Here is a 22,297-nt window from a genome sequence, read left to right on the forward strand (position 1 = left end):
AAATGAGGAAACACAGGAGCTAAAAGTAATATTATACTTGAAAATACTAGAGGGTAAGATAAATAAATAAATAAAATAATAGTATAGAATAAAAGTTACATAAATAATATTGTAAAATGAGATTGTGTAACATGAGGTGCGTAATAAAATCAGCTAAAATTGGAGAAGCATTTAACAAAAAATAAAATTCCAAGTAAAAAATAAATAAATAATACATAAAATAAAATAGAAATCTGACCGAAATGTAGTAATAAAACAAATAAAAACATAAATAAAAATAAAATAAAAACTAGAATAATCTGCTACACTCAATAAGTAAAAATATTAGCTTGTTCTTCTTTTTCTCATGTAAACTTCAAGTCAAAGAGGCTGTGAGGAGTTTCTTATTGATGTTAAAAAAGTCTCCCTTCTCGATATATGCCTGATCGTAATCTACACTTTAGAATAAGATTATTAGCACCAATATGACAGGTAATTTCAAAATTTTCCTACTTGGCATCCTGATCGGGTCAAGCAGGACCAGATTGATTTACAGCACTTATAAGTCTATGACAAGAAAAGATATCTGTGTTTTCTCTGCTGAAAACGATTTCTGTGATTAATTTTGTAGTGATGGTGGACACTGGAGCCTAACTGTCAGACAGTAAAAGGACAGAAGAGCAGAAGAAAGATAAACAGGAGAGAGATAGAGCAGTAGCTAAAGGCTTAAAGAGCTAATCTGTTTGTGCTAATGTTCATTCCAACCCACAGTCAGCAGTTATTCTGCAGTGGTCTGTTCAAACTTGAGAGTCTATCAATAAAATGAAGAGTGAGGTTACGTTAGCTCTGATTAGTAGATGACTGGCAGGACATAACCAGGATTTACTAATGTTACACATTACAGACATGTCAGAGCATCGGGCTGCCAGAGCTACAAATGGACGGCTCTTAACTACTTACAAACTTACAGTTTGCTTGCAGTCACGTTAGCCTACAGATACGTCGTAGCACCAGGCTGCCGATAGCGCTACATATAGCCGGCTACTGATGTACGGCACAAACTTGGAACGTTTGCTTGTTATCCCTTTTCGAACCGTAGCACAACGTAACTGTACTGATAAATACCTTACCTCGTCATGTTGTATCTGGTAAAAAGTTGACTTGTACAAAGAAAATTTGTTCCAAAACAAACACCTGCCTGGTTAAAAGTCACATCTTTACAACAGTGTGCATGAGATTTCAGGCCAGAAGATGGCGATGGAGTCCATTCATAACATCTGCAAAATGTCAAGCATCATCTTGACCCAGATTTATTTCTGTAAATCCTTTTATTCAAATAGAAAGACAATAAAACAGCAGAAGTTAGTTTTAAAGCAAAAAACTGGATCAGTTGGAACAAAATAATTTTAAACATAATTAAATATCAGTAAAAAATAACTTGATAACATTGATAATTCTATCGTTAACCCCACACCTTTAGTGACAGGCCTGACACTAGAAGCACTCTGAGGATAAAGAGCAGAAGAAGACTTTCCTTATTAAAGAGCAACATTGTGCTCGCTTATTTTGTAGTAAATCTAGGACTTATCCCTGGTCATCCGGCTTGGCTTCTTAAATACCGTACAGTAGGCTGAAATGTATTTTTAGACCCTTTCATGACTTATTGACCGTCAGCACTGACTGGCGTGGAGGAAGTGACGGCGCTCTGTAACTTCTGTTTGTTTGCGTCGTTGTTCCTCTGATCTTAACAGAAGATGCACATCACAGCAGGCTCACAGACGTAACAGAGTGAAGCTCTGCTGACGTCTCTGAGTAAGACGTGCACATTTATGAGATGTTCATCTGATGCTTCAGATGTCAGACGAACTCAGGCAGAGCAGCTCTGTTACAGCACTTGTCATGTCTGCTCGTCGTACTCCTATCCACGTCCTCTGTGCTTAAGCTGTATCATTAACTCAGCGTTCTCTAAGTGTGCCGTGCGTCCCTGCCACCTGCTCCCTCTGCTGTCTGTTGAGCCCGCTCAGCAGTCAGAGTTATGCAAGGTCTGCTCCATAATGTGATTAACTAACCATCTGCAGCGTGTCCTTCCATCCTCTCAACCCGCTGACCTCTCTGGCCCCGTCCTCTCTGGACGTATCATGGTTTACATAGGACTGTGTCAACTGTAATCTCCCCTAGTGACTACATTGTGGATTTAATTTGTCTGTTTGCCTGCACTGTCGTAACCCCCGCAGCTATGGGGCTTCTTAGAAGTAAGCTGGCTCTGTGTCAGTCTCGCCCAGTTGGACTCGGGCCAGCAGGCGGCTTTAGGAAGCTGCTGATTCAGTGGGGGCAAACAGCGTTTGATCTCGTTTGAAGCCATGGGGGAAAGTGTACATGCATGCGTGTGTGTGTGCATGTCATTAGGTGAGATGCTGAGCTGTAGGCGGACACCGCTTCTGTTTTCATAGCTCACGAGATTAATGACCACGCCAGAGGGGCCTTAACCGTCACGAGGAGAACATGTGATAATAAGCACAGGAAGAGGAAACCTCCACCTGTTTGTTTGACTGAGTGTAACAGAGTGTGTGGACGCAGACCTTTAGGTAGGAGCCGTCTAAACACGCAGAGTTGATATCCTCATCCTCAGGTGTGTGTGTGAGTGTGTAAGTCTGGGGGGGCAGGGGGCTCCTGTTAATGTCAAGGGTACATCTGCTGCTATATTGGTCTGAATGTTTACACAGTGTCAGTGGGTGCCATGGAGGAGAGTGGGCTAGAGTTCACCAGACACCCCCCTTACACACACACACACACACACACACACACACACACACAAACAAACACTACTTCGCCTGCACTTCTATGAATTTAAGGGGGGTGTAGAGCTGCTGTGCCAAGCTGATGCAAGGAGGGGGCCTGTGTGTGTGTGTGTGTGTGTGTGTGATATTCGCAGTGTCACAGCAGAGGGGGGGTGGTGGGAGGGGGTTTGTGGGGCTGGCTGTTCCCTCTGACTATTTGTCTCCATCCAAGGTCATTTCCCAAAGCAGGAGGCAGGGCTCTCAACTCCTCCACTGTCTGGCGCTACATCAGCTGACCAAGGCCCTCCCCTGTGTGGATTAGAGAGGAGGAGGAGGAGGGAGGAGAAGGGGGGAGGAGGGGGAGGGCTTGCTCTGGGCTGTGGGGAAGGGGAGAGAGAGGTAGAGAGAGGCAGAGTCAGAGTGTAAGTGAGGGAGCAGGTCTGGGCAGCCCCTGAATGTAAACAGATTATTAGATTAGTGGCCATGAGAAGGAGACGGCTGAAGGGAGGACTGTCACTCTCTCTGCCTGCCTGTCTCCCTCCCTCCCTCCTTATCTCTCACTCTTCTCTGTCAGTGCTGATGGGGCTCTGTCTCTCTTCCTTGTGATTTAGCTGGTGCTGGGGAAACCGGAGAAACTTCTCGCTGGACCGAGGAGGAGATGGAGGTCGCCAAAAAAGGTAGTGTTTGCCTTAATTTCCCATTCTTTAATCTCCTTTTCTCTGTGCTCCTTCTCCCTCCCTCCCTCCACCCTCTCTTCTCTTCTCCTCTCCTGATTATCTGGTGTTGCCTCGCCCTGCCTGTTCTCTCACATGCACACAGGAATGGCTGTGCACACGGCTTCACACAAACTGAAAACTTGTGCTGCTTTGCTGGAAGCTGTCAGAACCTCGTGAAGGGTTTCAAGGAATGTTTTTTTCCCTCAGCTCCCCTGCTCCTCCGGTTTCTCAGAACTGATCTATTAAGGCCATCCATGAAGCAACAGAGCGTGACAGCTTCCTCCCAAAGATCCCATCTATTATTCACACTCCAAACTTTACCATCAAGAGAATTTAAAAGTTAGTTTGCTGTCGTAAATCCTGCAAAATCTTTGTTGCCTGGTCCCACGCGGCCCAGCTGTAGTTATTAGTTCAGTCATATTCTGTTGGAGTCTTCTCCTCTCTCAGCTTTTTGCTCAGTTTTCTCTCTACGGGCTGTTGTGTAGTTTCCCCTGAGTGCCAAGACTCACAGACTGTGGGAGTAAATAAAAGGATTAATGTGGATTTATCAGGACTAACTCAGTTAGGTATTTCAGGTTTGCTTCCCTTATTACTGCTGTGATCTGCTCAAGCATTCAGACCTGTATGTTACATACAGTATGTCTGCGGATTAGTGAGGCTGAAGGAGACCTACACAGGTCATATGACCGGGACAGAAACCACTTTTTTTTCCATTAAATTGCTGAACTGACATAAGGCTTGGTTGGGCAAATTAACATTTAAGGACTTAAAAAGAAACAGAAAGCCAGATTTAATGCTGTGACCTGTTGAGCGGTGACCTGTTAATACGGTGTTTCATTTTTCACTGTGGGGGAAAAAAAGGAAAGAGGAAAAAATTGTTTTCTTTTTTATGGTTATTATGGTATTTTTTCAAAATGTGCTCAGATTCAAGGATGTTACTTTAATGTACACGCAGAAATAAACTTTAAAAAGGCTGGAAATCAACATAGAAAGGATTTAACTCTTCCATTACTATATAACATGTCATACAAATAATTATACAATAGCTTTATTTTGTAGAGCTTTAAATAAAGAAACATCAGATCAGGATAAAAGACAAAAGCTGATTTATATAAATGCTTTTTTGTTAGAGTGGTTTTAGAAGATGTCCCTAAAAACAGTTGAAATCCTTCTAACTTCTTTTTTTGTAACAGAAGTGATCAAATATTTCTTACTGTTGTATATTTCTTTCTTATGTATAGCCTACTGCAGCTCAAAGATACCAGTGTACGTTCTTTCTAAGGTTAAAAGTGTCTCGTTAATACTGGAGTTACTCAGCCAATAAATGAATGTTTTTATTATTTTAGGCATGAAATGTTGGTCATATGTTTTGCACTGGATGTAGTGCAGCAAACTGCTGTGAGCCAGAGGTTGTAGCTTCAATTATCAGCTGCTACCAAGACGCTAAAACTCTACTATCCTGATGTAAACAAGCACAGATGGTAGTGTCTCATGTATGCAGGCTTTAGCTGGGTATTTGCATTTAATTGTATTTGTATTTGGTTTTGCATTTTTAACTAAAAACAATTAATAAATCATTCTCTATCAGTCTATAGTATAAAGGCCAGGCCTACATGTTATGATGAAATGAAATAGATTGAAGCATGAATTGATATGAATTATATATCTTCATTTAACTATCACGATCACAGAAGAATATTGACTGATTGATTTAACTTCAAGCCTTGTAGACGTGTAATATTTTTGCCAGAAAAAACAGCATTTTGACTTTTGCTGGTTTTAAGGAAGAAAGAGCACAAGTTACTGTGTCCCCTCCAGGTCTGTGTACATAAAACTTTTTATCTTATTTTATTTTTTTTAAATTGCAGAAAATTGCACTCTGTTACATTGCAATGTCGGTTTAAATTCGGTTAATTGTTCAGTCTTACGATGCAGAAGTGCTAAAAGCTGCAGTTCATTGAGTGTCCACTTGAGGCTGGTTGCAGTAAGACTAGAACCCACAAACACAACAAGCCAAAAAACAGACGTTTAGAGCATTAAAAACCTATTTACAGCCTGGCTGAAAAAACAGCATGGGTCTAAGAAGCTAAATTCACTACCAACACTCACTGTGTGGAGCCTAATTTTTTTTTCTAACTCACCAATTTGGAACAAGGATGCACCGATCCTGATCCTGGTATCAGGTATCGATATATCGAAACCCCTTTTGGCCGATACCGATACCAATACCGATAATCACAAGTTTGTTTTTTTTCACTGTAAAGAAAGCTAAGTCTATCCTGTACTGGTATTTATATGTTACTCTAATTGTGACAGTCTTATTTGTTTAAGAAACACACATAAAACAAGATAAAAAACATTTGATTTTACCATAAATAAGAAATGTATTATTTTTTCAAACTCAAGACATTCAGTATTGAAATGCAGAAAAATAATTTCTTTAGATCACATGAACTTTAAATGTACAATGCATTTTTAAACATAACCAAGTTGCATTTGATTATTTTAGAGCTACTGTAACAACCTGGTGACAGACACAGAGCTCTGCAGTGCAAATAAATGAAGTGCTACATTTTATTTGAGGAGCTTATTTTTCAGATGGAAAATAATAATAATCCTAACTGAATAGCACATTATCGGCTGTGCCTATCAGCTGACATTTTCATATCTGCCGATACCAATAAACGCGTCTTTAAGCTTTTATCAGCCGATACCGATATTGTGCCGATAATATCGTGCATCCCTAGCTTGAACTATTTATTCACATAATTGTCACTGTTTACAGTTCGTGGTTACCAACACTTGTGCTACACAGTTTTGTGCTGAAATGTTGCTTCTGATGCACTTTCTTTGTCTTTTGGTGCAATCCCAGTCTACAGGGTACAATACTTTACAGTTAAATTGTAATTTCTGTAAGTTCTGGAGCATTTGTAGAGCCTTAGCTGGTTTAACATTTTAAAAATGTTTAGTTTAAATACATCTTAACCTCAGTTACTTTAACTTTATCTTTTTGCCTTTTATCCCAAACATTTCTAGTCTTATTCCACGGTAGCATTCATATTACTAATTACCTCCGCCAAGGAGGTCATGTTTTTGGGAGAGTTTGTCCTTGAATAACATAACTCAAAAAGTAACAAACAGATCTTGTTGAAATTTTCAGGAAATGTTCAAAATGGGATAAAGAAGATGTGGTTCAATTTTGGAGGTGATCCGGATCACCGTCTGGATCCAGGACTTTTTTAAAGGATTCTTTATGATTGTGAGATAGAGCTGTTTTCACCATATGTGTATATCATTCCACGATAAATGGTCGGATTGCTTTGCCAAACAATACAAGACAAGGTCACTATAATTTCTAACAGATGTAAAAGTAGGATCCAGATCCTGGCAATATTCTGGATACTAAGATCCAGAATATGAAATATGTACTGGGTCATCATAATTTTCAACACCGTCAGATAACAAATTATTGTAGAAACCTGCAACTAACACCAAATTGTAGCAGACAGTCTGCTGAAAGGGAGTATAACATTAAAGTAGGACTAAAGTGTTAGTGACAATCACGATATGCTTGGTGGAGGTCTGCACTCTCCGAGTGCTTGTCTAGTTTAACAGTTGTAACTGAATGGTGCACCCCTAGTCTATCCATCCTTCGTTTAGAATATATTAAGATCACAGTTCAGCCAATCAGAGGCGAGCTCACCTAACTGACAGGTCTGGCACTCTGTAGCTGTTAGTGAGGAGGCTTAAAGTCAGCCTGTTGAGTCAGCACTTCCAATACAGACTGAGAGACTGCGTCCTTATATTGTACAGTCTGTGGTAATTCCTGACAGGTCGGAGCAGAGTTCATAACAATAGAGGAGATAAAAAGCAACAGACAGAAACAAAACAACATGATAGCTTAACAATAAAACACAAAATACCATAATTACATCACATTTTATTACAAAATATGTTTAAAATGTTTACCCTGTGACCAAACCAGTTCAGTGTTGTCACACACAGACTTTGTGATTCCGTGTTAAGCCATGTTGATTAATTTGGGCTCAGTTGTGACTGTTTCGAGGCGCTTTCATAGTCTTAGATTCCAACCTCAACTTTGACTTAATGTTTATCTTAACAATATCGCAGTATTCATTGACTTTATTTATAGTGGTTACATCAGCCATTCCAAGTATTTACTAAAACATCGAGTGTGACACTAAGATGACGACAAAGACTTACGTCACTGAGTTCCAGTCATATGAATAGGAGGATTGTTGCCATAGTTGTCCTAAAACTCTGATGCTGATTTTAGTTCAGGAAAAAAACTTAGACACTATTTCTATTCACTGTCTTTTATCATGTGACGAACGGAGCTTGATTTTATCTGCAGATGGCTCAGCGAAGGTTTATTAGCTACAGCTAAAGATGAATATCCGCGTTCTCTGTGCTCACTGTGCTGTGTTACAGCTCAGCTATGCTACCAAACATGTCGAGCACATAAACAGTGCATGTTCTTCAGAGAGTCCTGCTGACAGCCCTCATTACACAGGGAAGGTTTAATGTGAACTTCTTTGGCTGCAGGATGAATTTTCCATCGCGGTTGAAACAAAGGAGGCTACACAGAGATTTGACAGAGCGTGCAGCTCCAAAGTTTGCGGTCTCTGCTTCGACTGTATGTCACAAAACACCAAAGAACTTCCCGCCTGACATTTCTGAATTGTCTGCAAGTAACTCAATAAGATTCGAGTCACCCTGAGCAGTCCCAATGCCCTCATTCCCTCGTTTAACTGGAGCAGTAATGGGGCTTTGTGTTGAGCTCCGTGGTGATTTGTCAAGCTGCCAGGAGTCCTCATCTCAGCAGCCCCGGGAGAGAGCAGGGAGGGGGGCAGGGTCACAGGGGTGACAGGATTTAGAGAACAGACGCCCTCATGTCAAAGGTAAATGGCAGTCTTCCAGTCCGCTGCAGCTTGGGAGAGTAGTTTCAAAGTTGAGTTAGACCGTTAAAGCTGATTGTGTGCCCGGCTCAGCATTAATCAGGATGAGGGAAAACCAGAGGAAAACCATAGCAACAGGGAGCCCGGGAGTGTGATTTTCCAGTAATACTGAAAGTTCACTTTCCGTTGTGATCAACTCTGCAGCAGCTTTTCTTCACAAAGAGACTCTTTGAGGTTTCATTCAGGAAATCTTTTTTAACTGTGAAACCGCAGACATGATTATGCAAAAAGTTAAAGTCAACCAAGCTTTGTTAGTTTTTGGATTATTTTTCTATCCACTCTTTACATATTACCAGTTAAACTGAATCAAAACTGTCACATAGTATGTGTGTTATTATATCTTCATGTCAGTAGCATTTGGTTTTTATCAGACGAAATGCTGTATTTTTAGTTGTGTTAAATTGAACATTAAAGGGGACATATCATAGTGATCTCTGATTCAATACTTACATATAATATAATACATTGAAAAACAAGACCTTTCACCCCTGAATTTTCAAAAAATGAGATATTGTATTTTTTCTGATATCCTAGAACGAGATTTAAATAAAAATAGGTCATTGCCATTTGGACGCGAGATTTCGACTGTCGTGACAACACGAGGATCCTTTCTTTTTATTGGAGTAATCTGATAAAGCAGCTCCTCCTCTGTGAAGTCAGTCAGTCACACAACCACCACCGAGGGATACACCCACCAAGAGCCGACTGACTGAGTGCTGGATGCAGGGACTCTGCTCTGCTGAGCAGCTCGGCTTTACATGGTGAATTAGCAGTTAAAACTCTGTAGTTTTACCAGATGTCATAATACTTGTCAGACTGTGATATTTGCATGCTTGTTCTGACATGCACTGTGAACCTGGACCACAATAATGCTGCGGTAATAACGTAGTGAGGAACTGACGGTAGAGGCGATCTTTAGACTACACTTTCAGCATGATGGATAAAACAGACAGAGAAAAGTGAACTATACAAGTGAACTATACATGAACTATACATGTTACAGTACTGGTTTGACTCACCACACTGAAGCGTCCTGAGATGATCTGTGTCCAGGTGGATTTTCTTCCTCCTGAGCTGCAGAACCATCCGGGTCTGACTCGGGGTCCAACACAAAAGGACGTATCCTTCACTCTGCCATTTTATTAGTGCTATCAATGCCTTACGGTGAAGTTTTGGCAAACAGCAAACTCACTCGGTCTGCCCCATCCAATGTGGTGATTTTGTAAATACTGCCATGCTGCAAAAACCGCCCCCTGGCTCTACCCCCTCCGCCCCTCTGATAGAACTGACCAATCAGAGCACAAAGGGCTGTGACGTTGTGAGGTTACTGGAGGTCATTCTGGAAATGGAGCGTTTCAACGAGATCTTCAGAATGGCCTAAAATGAGGATACTGAGAACGCTATTGTGGGGCAATGAAGGAACTAAATGACTTGTACTGAGGGCAGAAATGCTTTACAGGCATCCTAGTCTGGCATAGTAAAAAGGAGAAACAAGCATGATATGTCCCCTCTAACTCATCCATGTACTGACTGCAACACATCAGTGTTAATAAGTTTCTCTTGTTAGGGCTGTCACTGTAACTAATGACTTGTAACGACGATTACGTCACTATAACTGTCACTATGGTGTGTTGTTCGACCGCGAGGTACACATAATAAAACAGGGAGTTTGAGGATGGTCAAGTTTACAGGAGATGCAGAACAACAGTGACTGCAGAACAAAGACAGTGAATCAGTGGATGTTAAATAGATTCAGTTCAGTTTGAGTACTTTTAATTTTCAGTTTGTCTTCCAAAACTTTAGACTTGGATTTCAGATTTTTTGGTTTGATACAAAGTTTTGACTAATTGTTACTATTTTAACAGCCTTCATGAGTAGATTCACTCCTAAGTCTCGTAAGTTCTCCATAAAAGCCGTTAATTACCTGGTTATTTTAACTGTTGAGACACCGTTTGCCTCAACCCCGACAACTATAATGTTTTTCTCCAGATCAGGTTTCTAGTCAACGCTGCAACATTTGCATCTTCAGTTACTAAACAAGCTGAGCTAAGATTAGCATCAACTTGGATTTCATGTCCCTGAGCCAAAGCTGAGAGGGCTCAGAGTCAGTGACTGCCAGAGTGACTTTTTGAAGAGAGATAAAGTGTGTCTACCTCCTCCTGCTGTACAAAAGTGAAGCCAAAATAAACTGAAGACAGGGGCTGACATTCTGTGCTGGTGAAGTTTTTAAGTTAGGGCTGGATCGAGGAGCAAGAATGACTTTCTACTCATTCTGCAAACAAAAACAGAGCAGCAGCATCTTATGTCAAAGAGAAGCTTACAACTGTGAAAAATCAGTGATTCTTTGTGCTTTGTGTCATTTCCTCCTCTTCTTTGTTTTTGTGTAAAAATTAGTTCACTTTGGGTTATTTTGTTTGCGCTTAACACTCAAAGACAATTTGAAAATTCTGTCTGAAAAGAAGAAACACAAGCTTAGGGGGATCTTCTGTCTTAAGATTGAATTCCTTCATTTTTAGGAGCCCAAGTTCCTGTTACCAAACACGAAGAATCTCACCATGTTTATTTTTTTACAATAATTGTTTTTTTTCTCTCTTGTCAGGGCTTGTCGAGCATGGACGAGACTGGACAGCCATTGCCAAAATGGTGGGCACCAAAAGTGTGGCACAGTGCAAAAACTTCTACTTCAACTACAAGAGACGTCACAACCTGGACAACCTGCTCCAGCAGCACAAACAGGTGATCCCCCACACACACTCTCTTCTCTCTCTGATCGTCTGCTGCTGAACTGTAGTAACCTTTTTAAGTGTGAAGGAGAAAAAAAAAAAAAACCTCAACTGTGGTTCTGTTACCCAGGATACACGGCGAGCTCGTGCTGATAGATCCCAAGGTGAAGGTCTCTCCACAGCATCACCCGACGATGATGATGAGGACAACGCAGATGACAGTGAAGGTCAGAGCGATAAAGCGCCTCATCTATCCTTCTGTTTCACACGGCGTCATGGCCTCCTCATGGCTGATACGAAGCACGTGCAAATCTTTCAAGTTCTGAGGTGAAGGATGCAAAGCCCGCTGATGGGTCCTTGTATCTAACGCTTGTCCTTGCCAGTGAGCTTCATATGATACACGGTGCTGAGTAAAGAGCGTGTGCAGAAGCAGAGCGCAGCGATAAGCTTCATGAAAAGCGAGGACGCCTGATCTGACATGCCCTCTGAATTGTCTCATAAGGATTTTTTGGACTTGATGGCAATCTGCTTCCTCTCTGCTCTTTGTCGTTTTAATGAGTTAAAAAAAAGCTCAGATGAAAAGAAGCAGGAGGAGGGAGAGGTGGAGATAAAAGAAACAGACTAATTCTGACTACACGGGCGCCTGTTGCATAACAGTTCTTGGCTTTGAAGACTCAACAAAGGCCGCGCTTTGAACATGAAGTGCTGTTCCTCTTGTTTGATCCAGCAGGCCCGTCTGCCTCTCTCCAGAGGTGCTTATCACTGGAGGCAGAGGAGCCAGCTGTGAGCAGATACAGATTGTCTAAGACGCTCTTCGACTGGTTGGTAAAATCAATGTTTAGTTTTTGATGCAGTAAAGTGACTCAGTACGCTGGAAAATGTTCATCCTGAACAGGCTTGGATGTGATTTAAACAGCTTCCAGCGGACTAGATAGCAGCAGGGACAGCAGGAGGTCACACGGACCTCAGCCATGTTTATTTGACTTTTGTCTTCCGTCTCATGAAAACCCAAACTGCTCTTTAGAGGTCTCTGTAATCTGCAGCCTGTGCAGCTTAAATTATATCCTCACACTGCTGAGAGCATGGAGCCAGAGGAGGCATCAGAAACGCTCCAACGCCGTCACATTTGTCTTTTCGATGTTTCAGAGGCGCCTCTTCTTACATTGGGAGCAGATTGTTTTTGCATAAACATACCATCTGGACTGTCATCTCCATGGAAACTACTGCAGGGGTAGACAAAAGATGAACCAACAGAGGCAGGCAGATTTTAGAAATGAACAGCTCTGTGCTACAAAATCTTAGATTTGAATCAACAGTTTCTTTAAGTGATGAGAGGAAACTTGAGAAGAGTTTTAACTGTGTATACATCATAGCGAATGAGTATAATGAATGACCAGTTTGTCACACATATACAGGATTGAAAAAAAGCAGGGGTAGGGATGTTCAAGAGTGAGAACTGTAGCTTTAAAGCCTGACAAGCTGACTCATCCAAAGGTGAGAAGGACTCAGTCCAAACTCAGCTTGATTTGAGTCTCTGATCACCCAAATCAACTAAAGCTCTCTGGCTATATTTCATACACATCCTCTTATATTCCTTAAAAATATCAGAGCTGAAGTTTTCAAACACCTGTTGATCCTCGGTGTGAGGTCTTTTTCCTGAAATGTTCACTTGGAATTTAATATCTAATTTATCATAATTATTACATGTTAGGTTCTGCCCATACATGTGCAACAAAATTACTTTTGTTTCTGAACGTCAGAGTAAACTCATCTCTTCCTCACCTGCTCTTAGCTACATGCTAGTCATGTACAGTTTACAGTCTGTGTCTGTAAAGCCATCGCTCTGCTTGTCATGCAGCCATGCTACTGGTCGCACATCCAGCTGTGCACATGACAGCTTGTCAGTCTTCCACTTCAAACCGTGATGGATTTGAAGTAATGGCAAACTCCAGTTTTAAAAAAATAGAATAGAATGGAACAGAATAAAATAGACTTCATTAATCACTGAAGGGAAATTCAGAGTCAGGGCAGCAGTACTAGACAGTGTGTAGTGCAAAAAATTACCAAGTACCACACCATACCAACTTTATTTATAAAACAACCACAGCTGTAAACAAAGTGCCGTACAGGTAAATAAAAATAATAAGATAAAAACAGGTAAGAAAAAAAGACCCAAAAAAGAAAAAATACTAAAAACAATTTAAAGAAAAAAAAAGGGAATAAGATCAGGCAAAGAAACGAAGTCTCAACGAGGTTAAAAGCCAAAAAATAAAATGTATTTTAAGACGTTTTTTAAAGAACTTTCAAGAATATTTAATTACAATATTTTAAAAAGTGTCGACTAGAAAAATATGTCAGAGACGACAGCTTGGTCATCAGTTCCCAGTCAGCCTCCACCTCCACAGGGTCCAGCACCGAGCTGGACTTTGTTCTTGTACAGTATTAGCTCTGTTAGTCATGTCTGTGAATAGCATGATTAGAGCTGAAACGATTCCTTAAATAATTTGAGGCACTCGATTACAAAAAAATGATCGAGGAATTTTCTCCACCTCAAGGAATCGTTTAATTTGAAAAAAGAACAAAGAGTGTCATTTCAAATAGAGCTGACGCCATATTCTGAGAGTTTTCAGACCCCTTAAGCCACCTCTTTTTCAAAACAGCGACTAGCAACAAATCTAGCTTCTTTTCTGGAGTTTGGGGACTGATATGAAAACATATATTGATCTGCATCAGCTGCTTGTATCTCATATCTCATCAGATCGCACGAAACCTGGAATTTATCAACCAAAGTCACTTGATTTTACACTTGCTTGAAAAAAAATTTCATTTGAAAAATAACTGATATGTGACTTAACAAAAATGTGTTTTATCCGATTACTCGATTGATCGATGGAATTTTCAGAAGAATACTCGAATACTAAAATATTCGATAGCTGCAGCCCTAAGCTTGATGCTACTCTGGTATTCCCTCTGTTGCTTGATTACCACGGCCAGCTCATCCATCTTATTGGAGATAGATCTTATGTTCCCAATAATGATTCATGGAAGGACAGGCCAATGTCGTCACTTCTTAGCTAGCAGCAGCACATCGTTCTCACCTCCCTTTCCTCAGCTGGCAGAGAACACCAGCCCCAGCACCAGTTAGCTTGGACGTGATGAGCCATGGCAGAGTCTGAACACAGACTCATTTCCCTCAGGACCAGAAAACCAAATCTGGCCAGAGAGTTTTGATCTCAGCCAGACGGCTCTGTCTGGCACCTGGAGTTGCGCCGTGTCGCCCTGCACGTCTGCCTCTGCTGCTTCAGGCGCCACACATCCCTGAGGTCCATTACGTGGTGATAAAAGTGAGGTGTCATGGAGCAGTTTGTAACTTGGCGCTCAGTGACTTTCTGAAATGAACAGTTTTCAGCTGCTGGAGTTTCTTTGTCCTCTGATGGAGAGTTGGGCTGCTCAGACATGAAGGGCTGGACTTCACCCTCTGTCTCCTCTGAATGTTGCCATGGTTTCAGTTTGATTGACATGTGTCAGGCTGCCACGCACACACAGCATGATGGAAAAATATAACCTGGAAATATTTTTTTTAACAGTTTTCTAAATCTGAGCAGGGATTTAGTGTCAGTTATTTTATTTTACTCTGCAATCAAAACTTTGCACCAATCTGTGTTTCACATGAAACTTATTAGGATGACCTGTGGGTTAGGGATTAACTGTTCCCACTTTGTCTCCATTATGGCACCTCTTGTTGTTGATTTTAGAGTTTTATACTTTGTTTGAGACGTATCAGTTCACTATCTCATGAGTCTTTCTTTGTCCTCCTCTTCCTCAGGTGGTGATAATACCTCAGATACAGAGAGTGCCCCCTCCCCCTCTCAGGCTGACCCCCTAAAGTGTGGGGACTCAAAGAGGGCAGACAGCGCAGCAGGAGATGGCCAGTTCTCAGACCAGGACAGAGGTCAGGCCAGTAATGGAAAGAACCTGGAGCCCTCATACGGAGACCTCCGTGTCAAAGAGGAGAAGAGTCCAGAGAGTGAGGCTGGCTCTCAGGAGGAGAGGTCCAGGATGTCCTCGTCATACGGAGGCTCGGTGCATCCTAAAATCGAACCTCAGGATGTGGACATGAAGAGTGGAGAGGTTCAGGTCAAGATGGAGCCTGAGATGAAGGAGAAAGGAGAAAAGGGAGATCATGGGGAGAGGCCGAGGGAGCTGCACTCAGATAATGACTCCAGCGCCACCTGCAGTGCTGACGAGGACGTGGAGGCAGAGCCTGAAAGGAGGTGTGTGTTTTTTTCTGTAATTATATGTTTGTGTGTACAGAACATAGTTTTACAGTGTGATCCTGAATCTGACCTTTTGTTCTGTGTCACTGCAGAATATTCTCAATGGATAAACCAACATTGCTCACCCCTTCGGGCTCCGTGCTGGTCTCCTCACCCAAACAAGCCCAGCTCAACATCCAGCAGCTGCACCAGCGGGCAGCCAACATCCCACCCATGGTGAGTCACAGTGAGAGGTTGATGTGTTTAGACTGACTGGGAGGCAGACGGTGTGCTGAAAACATGCCCACGCATTTTATATCACATAAGATCAGAGGATGAAGGACCTGCAGCTTTGTCTTGTTTGAAGAATAAAGTCAAACAAAGGAAATGTTCTATATATGTGAGGAGCTCATATCTTAATCTTAAAGGTTTAAAACGATAGAAAAAAGCTACAACATATTTTCTTAATGTCCTTTAATCCTGTAGGTGTGGTGGTGCATCAGTCATGTGCTCTTTATCTCAAAATTCTGTATTATCAGACTGATTAAAGTAAGAAGTCAACATAAAGGGAGAGGACTGTGTCTGTTTTTCTGTGGTTTATCTTTTAATATAAGAAGAAACACTTAGAAAATATAATTTTGACCTGGCAGCGAAAAAATAGCAACACTTTTGATCACTTCATCATTTTTATTGCCGCACAAGAAAGAAAGTATGTACAGGAGAGAATAAGAGTGACTGATTTTTCTTTTTTGGAACATCTCTATTGGGGTTTTTTCCTTTGTTTCATACAAGTACAAAAATAATTAAAAGCTATAAATGTATGTATCTGCTCACACATTCACCGTGTGATTATATAGGCACATCCACATACACACATAAATCTGCTCACATATATACATGTATTTACATGTATGGATACACCAATACACACACAACACAACTGAACATACACACATTAACATAAAAAGAGAGAGAGAGAGAGAGAAAAAAAATAATGGGAATAAAATAAAGTAAAAAATATAGCTAAATAAATAAATAAATAAATAAATAAGAATAAAAGGCAATAAAAAAAATAACAATTAAAAAATAAAACAAAAATAAGAGAAAAATATAAATTAAATTCTAATAATATAACAAGGAGGATGCAACTTGGTTTTTTGATCTGATAGACCTAATTTTTCATGGGGTTGTTTTTGTTGTAATATTCTATAAATAGTTGCCATATTGAGTGAAACATGTTAACTTTTCCACTCAGGGTGAACTTGAATTTTTTCTAATTGTAAGTGTTTCATTACATCATTCATTAAAGTTTGATAAGCTGGAGGATTTTTTTGCTCCCGGTTCAGCAGAATCACTCTTCTTGCTAGCAGCGTCACAAAACTTAGCACATTGTTCTGGTCACCCAAAGAAAGTTCCACCAAAGCTGTCCCAACACCAAACACTGCAATAATTGGGTCTGGTTTAATTTGTTTCTGGAAAATTCCTACTTTTACTCACAAGTCATACATCAGAGTTAAAATTCTGACTTTAATCTGGTGTCAATTTTGCAGCTTGAACTGTAAATAAGAAAAGATCCAGTCTCTCTCTTAGTTTATATCTAAAACCTTAACTCATCTGCCCTCTCCTCCTTCTCCTCCTCCTCCTCTTCCTCATCTTGTCTAGGTTCCGGGTCCTTTCGTGCCCATCAGCGGTTTGGCCATGCTGCAGCATCAGATCAAAGCGGCGCATGAGTCAGCACGCCAGGAGGAGACGCAGAGGCAGGATCAGGGTGACCTGGAGCGCAGACCCCCCTTCAGCACCCGCAGCCCCTCCATCCTGGATAGAGATGGTGAGAGAACAAAACACCAGCCCTCCCACTCCTCTGCCGCTCTTCCTGTTCATCGCTCTGTCAGCCTTGTTCCCCATCGCTGCTGGCGCTGCTCTATTTATAGCTGATGCATTTTTTAAAAGCCCCCATTCATTTTTGTGCTGCTCCAAAAAAAGAGAAAGGCTTTGAGGGTGATCTAGATTGTCATAATGTGGTTCAGCCTGGGTCGAGGCAGAAAAGTTGTGTGACCCTTTTTTCCTTTCATGCAGACTCGGAGCTGAACTCTGAGAAGAGCTCTTCCTCTTCAGATGGAGGGATGACTCTGCTGTTTTTGTGTGTGTGTGCGTGTGTGTTAGCGTGACAGAGGACATTGCTGCTTTTGGGCAGTCGCTGGCTGTTCAGCCACTTAGCTTCAGAAAGCAGAGGGTGGTAAAACCTCTCGGCTGACTGCATTACGGCTGATTTCTGCAAAGCTTTTAGCACCTTTTAGCCGGAGTGCTGTGAAGAGCCGAGCAGCTGTCAGTAAGCTGCTGAGCCCTGACGACGCACACATATTTATTACACAGGTTTCAGTGTGTGTGTAGGTGTTAGTGCTCATTGTGCAGGCCGGCTTAAAGCTCTCTGAGCTCCTGTTTCATTAGTTTTCCCTTTACCCTCGATGCCTGTGTACTACGCTTTGGCCCCTGCCCCACATCCATCTGTGGGACACGGAGGCTGGCTCTGGACCGGGAGGCCCACTCCACTCCTGTCACACAAACTCTCCCCCAGAGAGCGTAGAGAGGCCTCACCCCTGCTTGACCCAGAGCCTTCCTTAGTGTGCCACCAGGTAAAAGCTCACATCACCTCCTCCTCCTCCTCCTCCCCTCTGGCCTCCTTCTCTTCCTCACTGTGTAAAGTGGAGCCTGCCTCCAGTTGTAGGTGTGGACCACGGAGGCTCTTGTTGACTCATGAGAAGGTGAAAATGTGAAATACTTGATGTTTGAGCTGTTCTAATATGGTATTTAAGTTAAATATCTTCACTTTGCCCTTCAAGTCATCACACATTATCACTCCTAGAATGAAAAGCTCTGTTGTCTTTGAGTCAAATCAGGAGACGAGGAGCAAAGATGTGGAGCTTAAAATCCCGTTAAAGTCCCTGAGATGTTTGCAGCTAAATTGATGTCCTAAGGTGTCATGAAATGTGTCACCCTTTAGCTGATGTTAAAGGGACAGTTCAGTTTTTTTGAAGTGGGGTTGTATGAGCTCTATGTGACCACTAAGGACATTAGATACAGTAGAAAGTTGTCTCCTCTCCCTCAGTAAGACACAGACTGTAATCGATGGTGACAAAGAAATAGGCGCTAACAGGGAAATACCGTACCAGATTCAAAGGCTTTTTTCTCTGCCTACAAGAACTAAAATCAAAAAGTAATACCACAGTTTAAAAGTACGTTCCATATAATAATTTTTAAGTGCATTTAGTCTTCGGAAATACATACATTTATGTCTGTAACCTGCGCTCGAAGCATAGCTTGTTTACATTCCCTACAGCTGAAAGGAGGAGGGAGTACAGAGCGCACTAGCGCTGCGCAGAAGGACACATGACCAGTTAGTTAGGTCCGGATAAATGTTTATATTTCCGAAGACTTAATGCACTTAAAAAATATTTTATGTAGCGCACTTTTAAACTGTGGTATTACTTTTTGATTTGAGTTCTTTTAGGCAGAGAAAATAGTCTTTGAATCCGGTACGGTCTCTCCCTGTTAGCGCCTATTTCCTCGTCACCATTGATTACAGTCTGTGTCTTACTGAGGGAGAGGAGACAACTTTCTACTGTATCTAATGTCCTTAGTGGTCACATAGAGCTCATACAACCCCACTTCCAAAAAACTGAACTATCCCTTTAAGGATACATTTTAAGATGTGTCCAGAGTTTCTGGTGAACCTGTTTTTTGTGATCATGTATTGGATTTTCTCAGTTCTCTGCCCAGCCAGAAGTGCACACTGCAGTTGTACGTGTGTGTGTGTGTGTGTGTGAGTACAGTAAAGGTCAGACCAGCACGAGCCAGCTCTCTCTGTTATAATCACACGGTAGACAGAAGGTTAGTGATTTTATAACTGCAGAGAGTACATCAGAGTTAGAGTCTCATTTCACATCATTTTGATATTTGATACTCAACATTTTACGACGTTCAGGTCCCAGGAAGCCTGAGGTGTTATCTGTCAGTCAACAGGTATAACTTTGTTTACGCATCACATAAGAAATCCTGTGTCTTTCAAATCCGGTACCATTTACATTTCTCTGATAAATAGTTTCCTGTAGTGATCCTTTAATCAAGATTTAATTCAACATGACTGGTGAGCTTTGCTTTAGTTATTGATAACATGCAAGAGCAAGTTCATATTTTCTTGTGAAACACTTTTACTACATAATCAAGGTAAAAAAAACCCTTGTAACTAGAGTTATTTCCCTAAATTTAGTTGTTTTAAGTTTATATATTTTGCTTTATTTTTATTTTTATTATTATTTCAGTCCTATCGTAGCCTTAACTAATGTTTTAACTCGAGATAAATCGATATGGATTGTTCCGGGCCGATGCTGATTATTTGTAGTCAAGGAGACCGATAACCGATATTTGAAGCTGATATTAATTTGCAGTCAAAGTACAAATATTGGTGTCAAAATTTTAAACAATACAAACTCAAACACTTAACTTCATTCAAACACCTTTAAGAATGAGTTTTTTTAACAGCTCCCAGGCTCAGCAGCATGTTTTATAAAGTTAAATGAAAACTTAAAAAATGAATAACTAAAGTTTTCTACAGTAAATAAAGTTTTCCAAAATTTCAATGTAACTGTAATAAATGTAATAACTGCACTGCTGATTGGTTGTTTCCTAAGCCATGGCTCTGCTTGTAACCAATCAGATGGTACTGTGGGTGGGACAGTGCTGGGGACTAAGTAGTGACTGCAGACAGCGGAGCAGCTACATCAGAGTCAAAATGCCAAAAATATCGGCACTGATAATTGGTCTATCCCTAGTTTTAACTCATGATGTTTCTCAGTTTGATTCGTACTCTCAGCATCATTGCTGATGAGGGTAGCTCTCCAGGATCTCTTTGAGAACTTTAAAGTTTGATGATGAAATCCGTTTATTTCATCAAAAACAGGAATCTTTAAAGCTCCTGTGAAGAGTTTTATGGAATAAAAATTTTATTTTTTGATCTAGTGAGACATTTTTTTCTTCTGGCAGCTTTTAGCAAGAAACAGAGGATTACTGCGATGAGCTGAAAAACACACACTGAGTATGGACTGTGATGATGAGCCATGATAAGTGGACGCTGCAGAGATAATGTAGTACGAGAAAACATTTTCTACAGTGTCACTGTGCAGCTGTGATGAAGTGATGGGTTAACATGCAGAGTATTAGCACAACAACTTGTAAACATGAGTAAATATGTGGACATATGATGAGCTGAGCTTATAATTAAAGTCACACTGTAGCTTCCATGAAGTGGAAACAAAGATGAGGATGAGAGGAAGCTGATGTAGACATGCTGGTGTTAGAGAGTCTGCCTGCAGAGCTCCTTCCATCAGGGTGGGGGTCTCAGTCTGCTTCTCAAAGAGCTGCTCAGGCTGTTAATACATTAGGAATAAAACAAATCTGCATCTATATGTTCTTCAGATAAAAACATCTCCATTAATTCACCCTTTATTGATCCAGCTGAGAATGTGATATTTAATGTTTGTAACTTCAGCCTGTCCCCTGCTAAGTCTCTTCCTCTGCTTCATGCATCCATCATGTTTGAACTTTGACTCACTCAACATCTGACCCTCTGATTTTCCTATTTGTCAGTTTGGATGGAGGTATTATCTTCTCCCGATCAAAACAAAGGTTGTTTACCCTGATGGTGACCCGCAGCATGAATGTTAATGTTTGACACACCTGCAGCAGGGATTTATAAATTCGTCATGGAGTGTCTCGTTTCCTCATCTGTCCCCGTATGAGCCAGCGGATGATGACGTCCGTCCCCTGCTGAGGAACTCTCTCACAGCCATTTACATTTTTGATTTTGTAGAGTGCAGAGCGTGAGGTGCCCCCCTCCTGCTGAGAGGTTACTCCCGGTCTTGTGTGTGTGGCTGTGTGTGTGGCTGTGTGTGTGTTATGATCCGTTTCGTCTACTCAGCTTTCCCAGGAGACGGTAAATCAGACAGCAGGTCTGGGCCAAGGTTTCCTCAAGCTGAGGACAGCCTATTAAGCGAGGTTGTAGGTGCTTCACCGCTCGCTGGGGTCTGTCAGAACGAAGCTGAATATTTAATTGCTCAGTTTGATGGGAAATGAAGCTTAATGGAGCCGTCCTGCTGGCTGGGTTGGGTTTCTGGTGTCAGGCAGCAGACATGGAGGGGACAGATCTGGGTTACTTCATGAGCTGATTGGATTTGTGTGTGAAAAACTTTTGAATACTTTGCTGTTAACAGCTGTGTTTAATGCTGTTTTTCTGTTGTTCTCTGTCCCAGCAGTCCTCCACTCTGCCCCCAGCCAGCTGGTCCAGGGCATGCCAGATGGAGTTCGTGTGACGTTCAGCAGACCCAGTCGACCTCCCAACATTCCCTCTCCTCCTCCGCTCATTCCAACCACCAAGCCCACTGACAAGCCCTCCTTCATCCAAGGTGGCTCCATTTCCCAGGTGAGACTCAGAGGAGGTGCTGAGAGCTGGGGCCTGTGTCACACAACCACGGTCTTTGTGATGTCTTCATATTATCAAATGTTCCAGGGGCAGGAACTAGGTGTTTTTACTCAAGAGGTACCAGTAGGGATAGGTACTAAATTAGGTACTTTTATAGGTACCGACTGAACCGAGTAACGATTCACATTAAATCATATGGTACCATGTATAGGTACCTATACGCATCCTTGTGACTGTGAGGGAGTGGAAGAGTAGGCGATTTTCCATGCTGGACATGAACACAGCATTGTAAGGTTATATATTGTGTAGAGGTGTCCCAGTCCGATATTGATATCCGATATCGGTCCGATATCTGCAAAAAAAGAAATATCGGTATCGTATTGGAATGCATC

The 22,297-nt window shown here is 41.5% G+C and overlaps 1 protein-coding gene across 5 annotated transcripts in view; it reads left to right on the forward strand.

Moving 5' to 3' along the window:
• Positions 1–22,297, forward strand: part of ncor1 (nuclear receptor corepressor 1) — a 101,528-nt gene that overhangs the window by 57,090 nt on the left and 22,141 nt on the right. For 4 of the 5 annotated variants that reach the window (XM_074673118.1, XM_074673115.1, XM_074673119.1 and 1 more), the window contains exons 17-23: positions 3,368–3,433; positions 11,051–11,187; positions 11,305–11,401; positions 15,001–15,448; positions 15,544–15,667; positions 17,093–17,258; positions 21,736–21,905. In XM_074673118.1, coding sequence (XP_074529219.1) covers positions 3,368–3,433; positions 11,051–11,187; positions 11,305–11,401; positions 15,001–15,448; positions 15,544–15,667; positions 17,093–17,258; positions 21,736–21,905 — 1,208 coding nt within the window. The remainder of the gene's footprint in view (positions 1–3,367; positions 3,434–11,050; positions 11,188–11,304; positions 11,402–15,000; positions 15,449–15,543; positions 15,668–17,092; positions 17,259–21,735; positions 21,906–22,297) is intronic. The other variant, XM_074673117.1, reaches the window with a different exon arrangement.

The sequence above is a fragment of the Halichoeres trimaculatus genome, unplaced genomic scaffold (genome assembly GCF_033239565.1).
Source record: "Halichoeres trimaculatus isolate MK-OKI-2021-1 unplaced genomic scaffold, fHalTri1.1 fHalTri1_scaffold_6, whole genome shotgun sequence".
Lineage (NCBI taxonomy): Eukaryota > Metazoa > Chordata > Actinopteri > Labriformes > Labridae > Halichoeres > Halichoeres trimaculatus.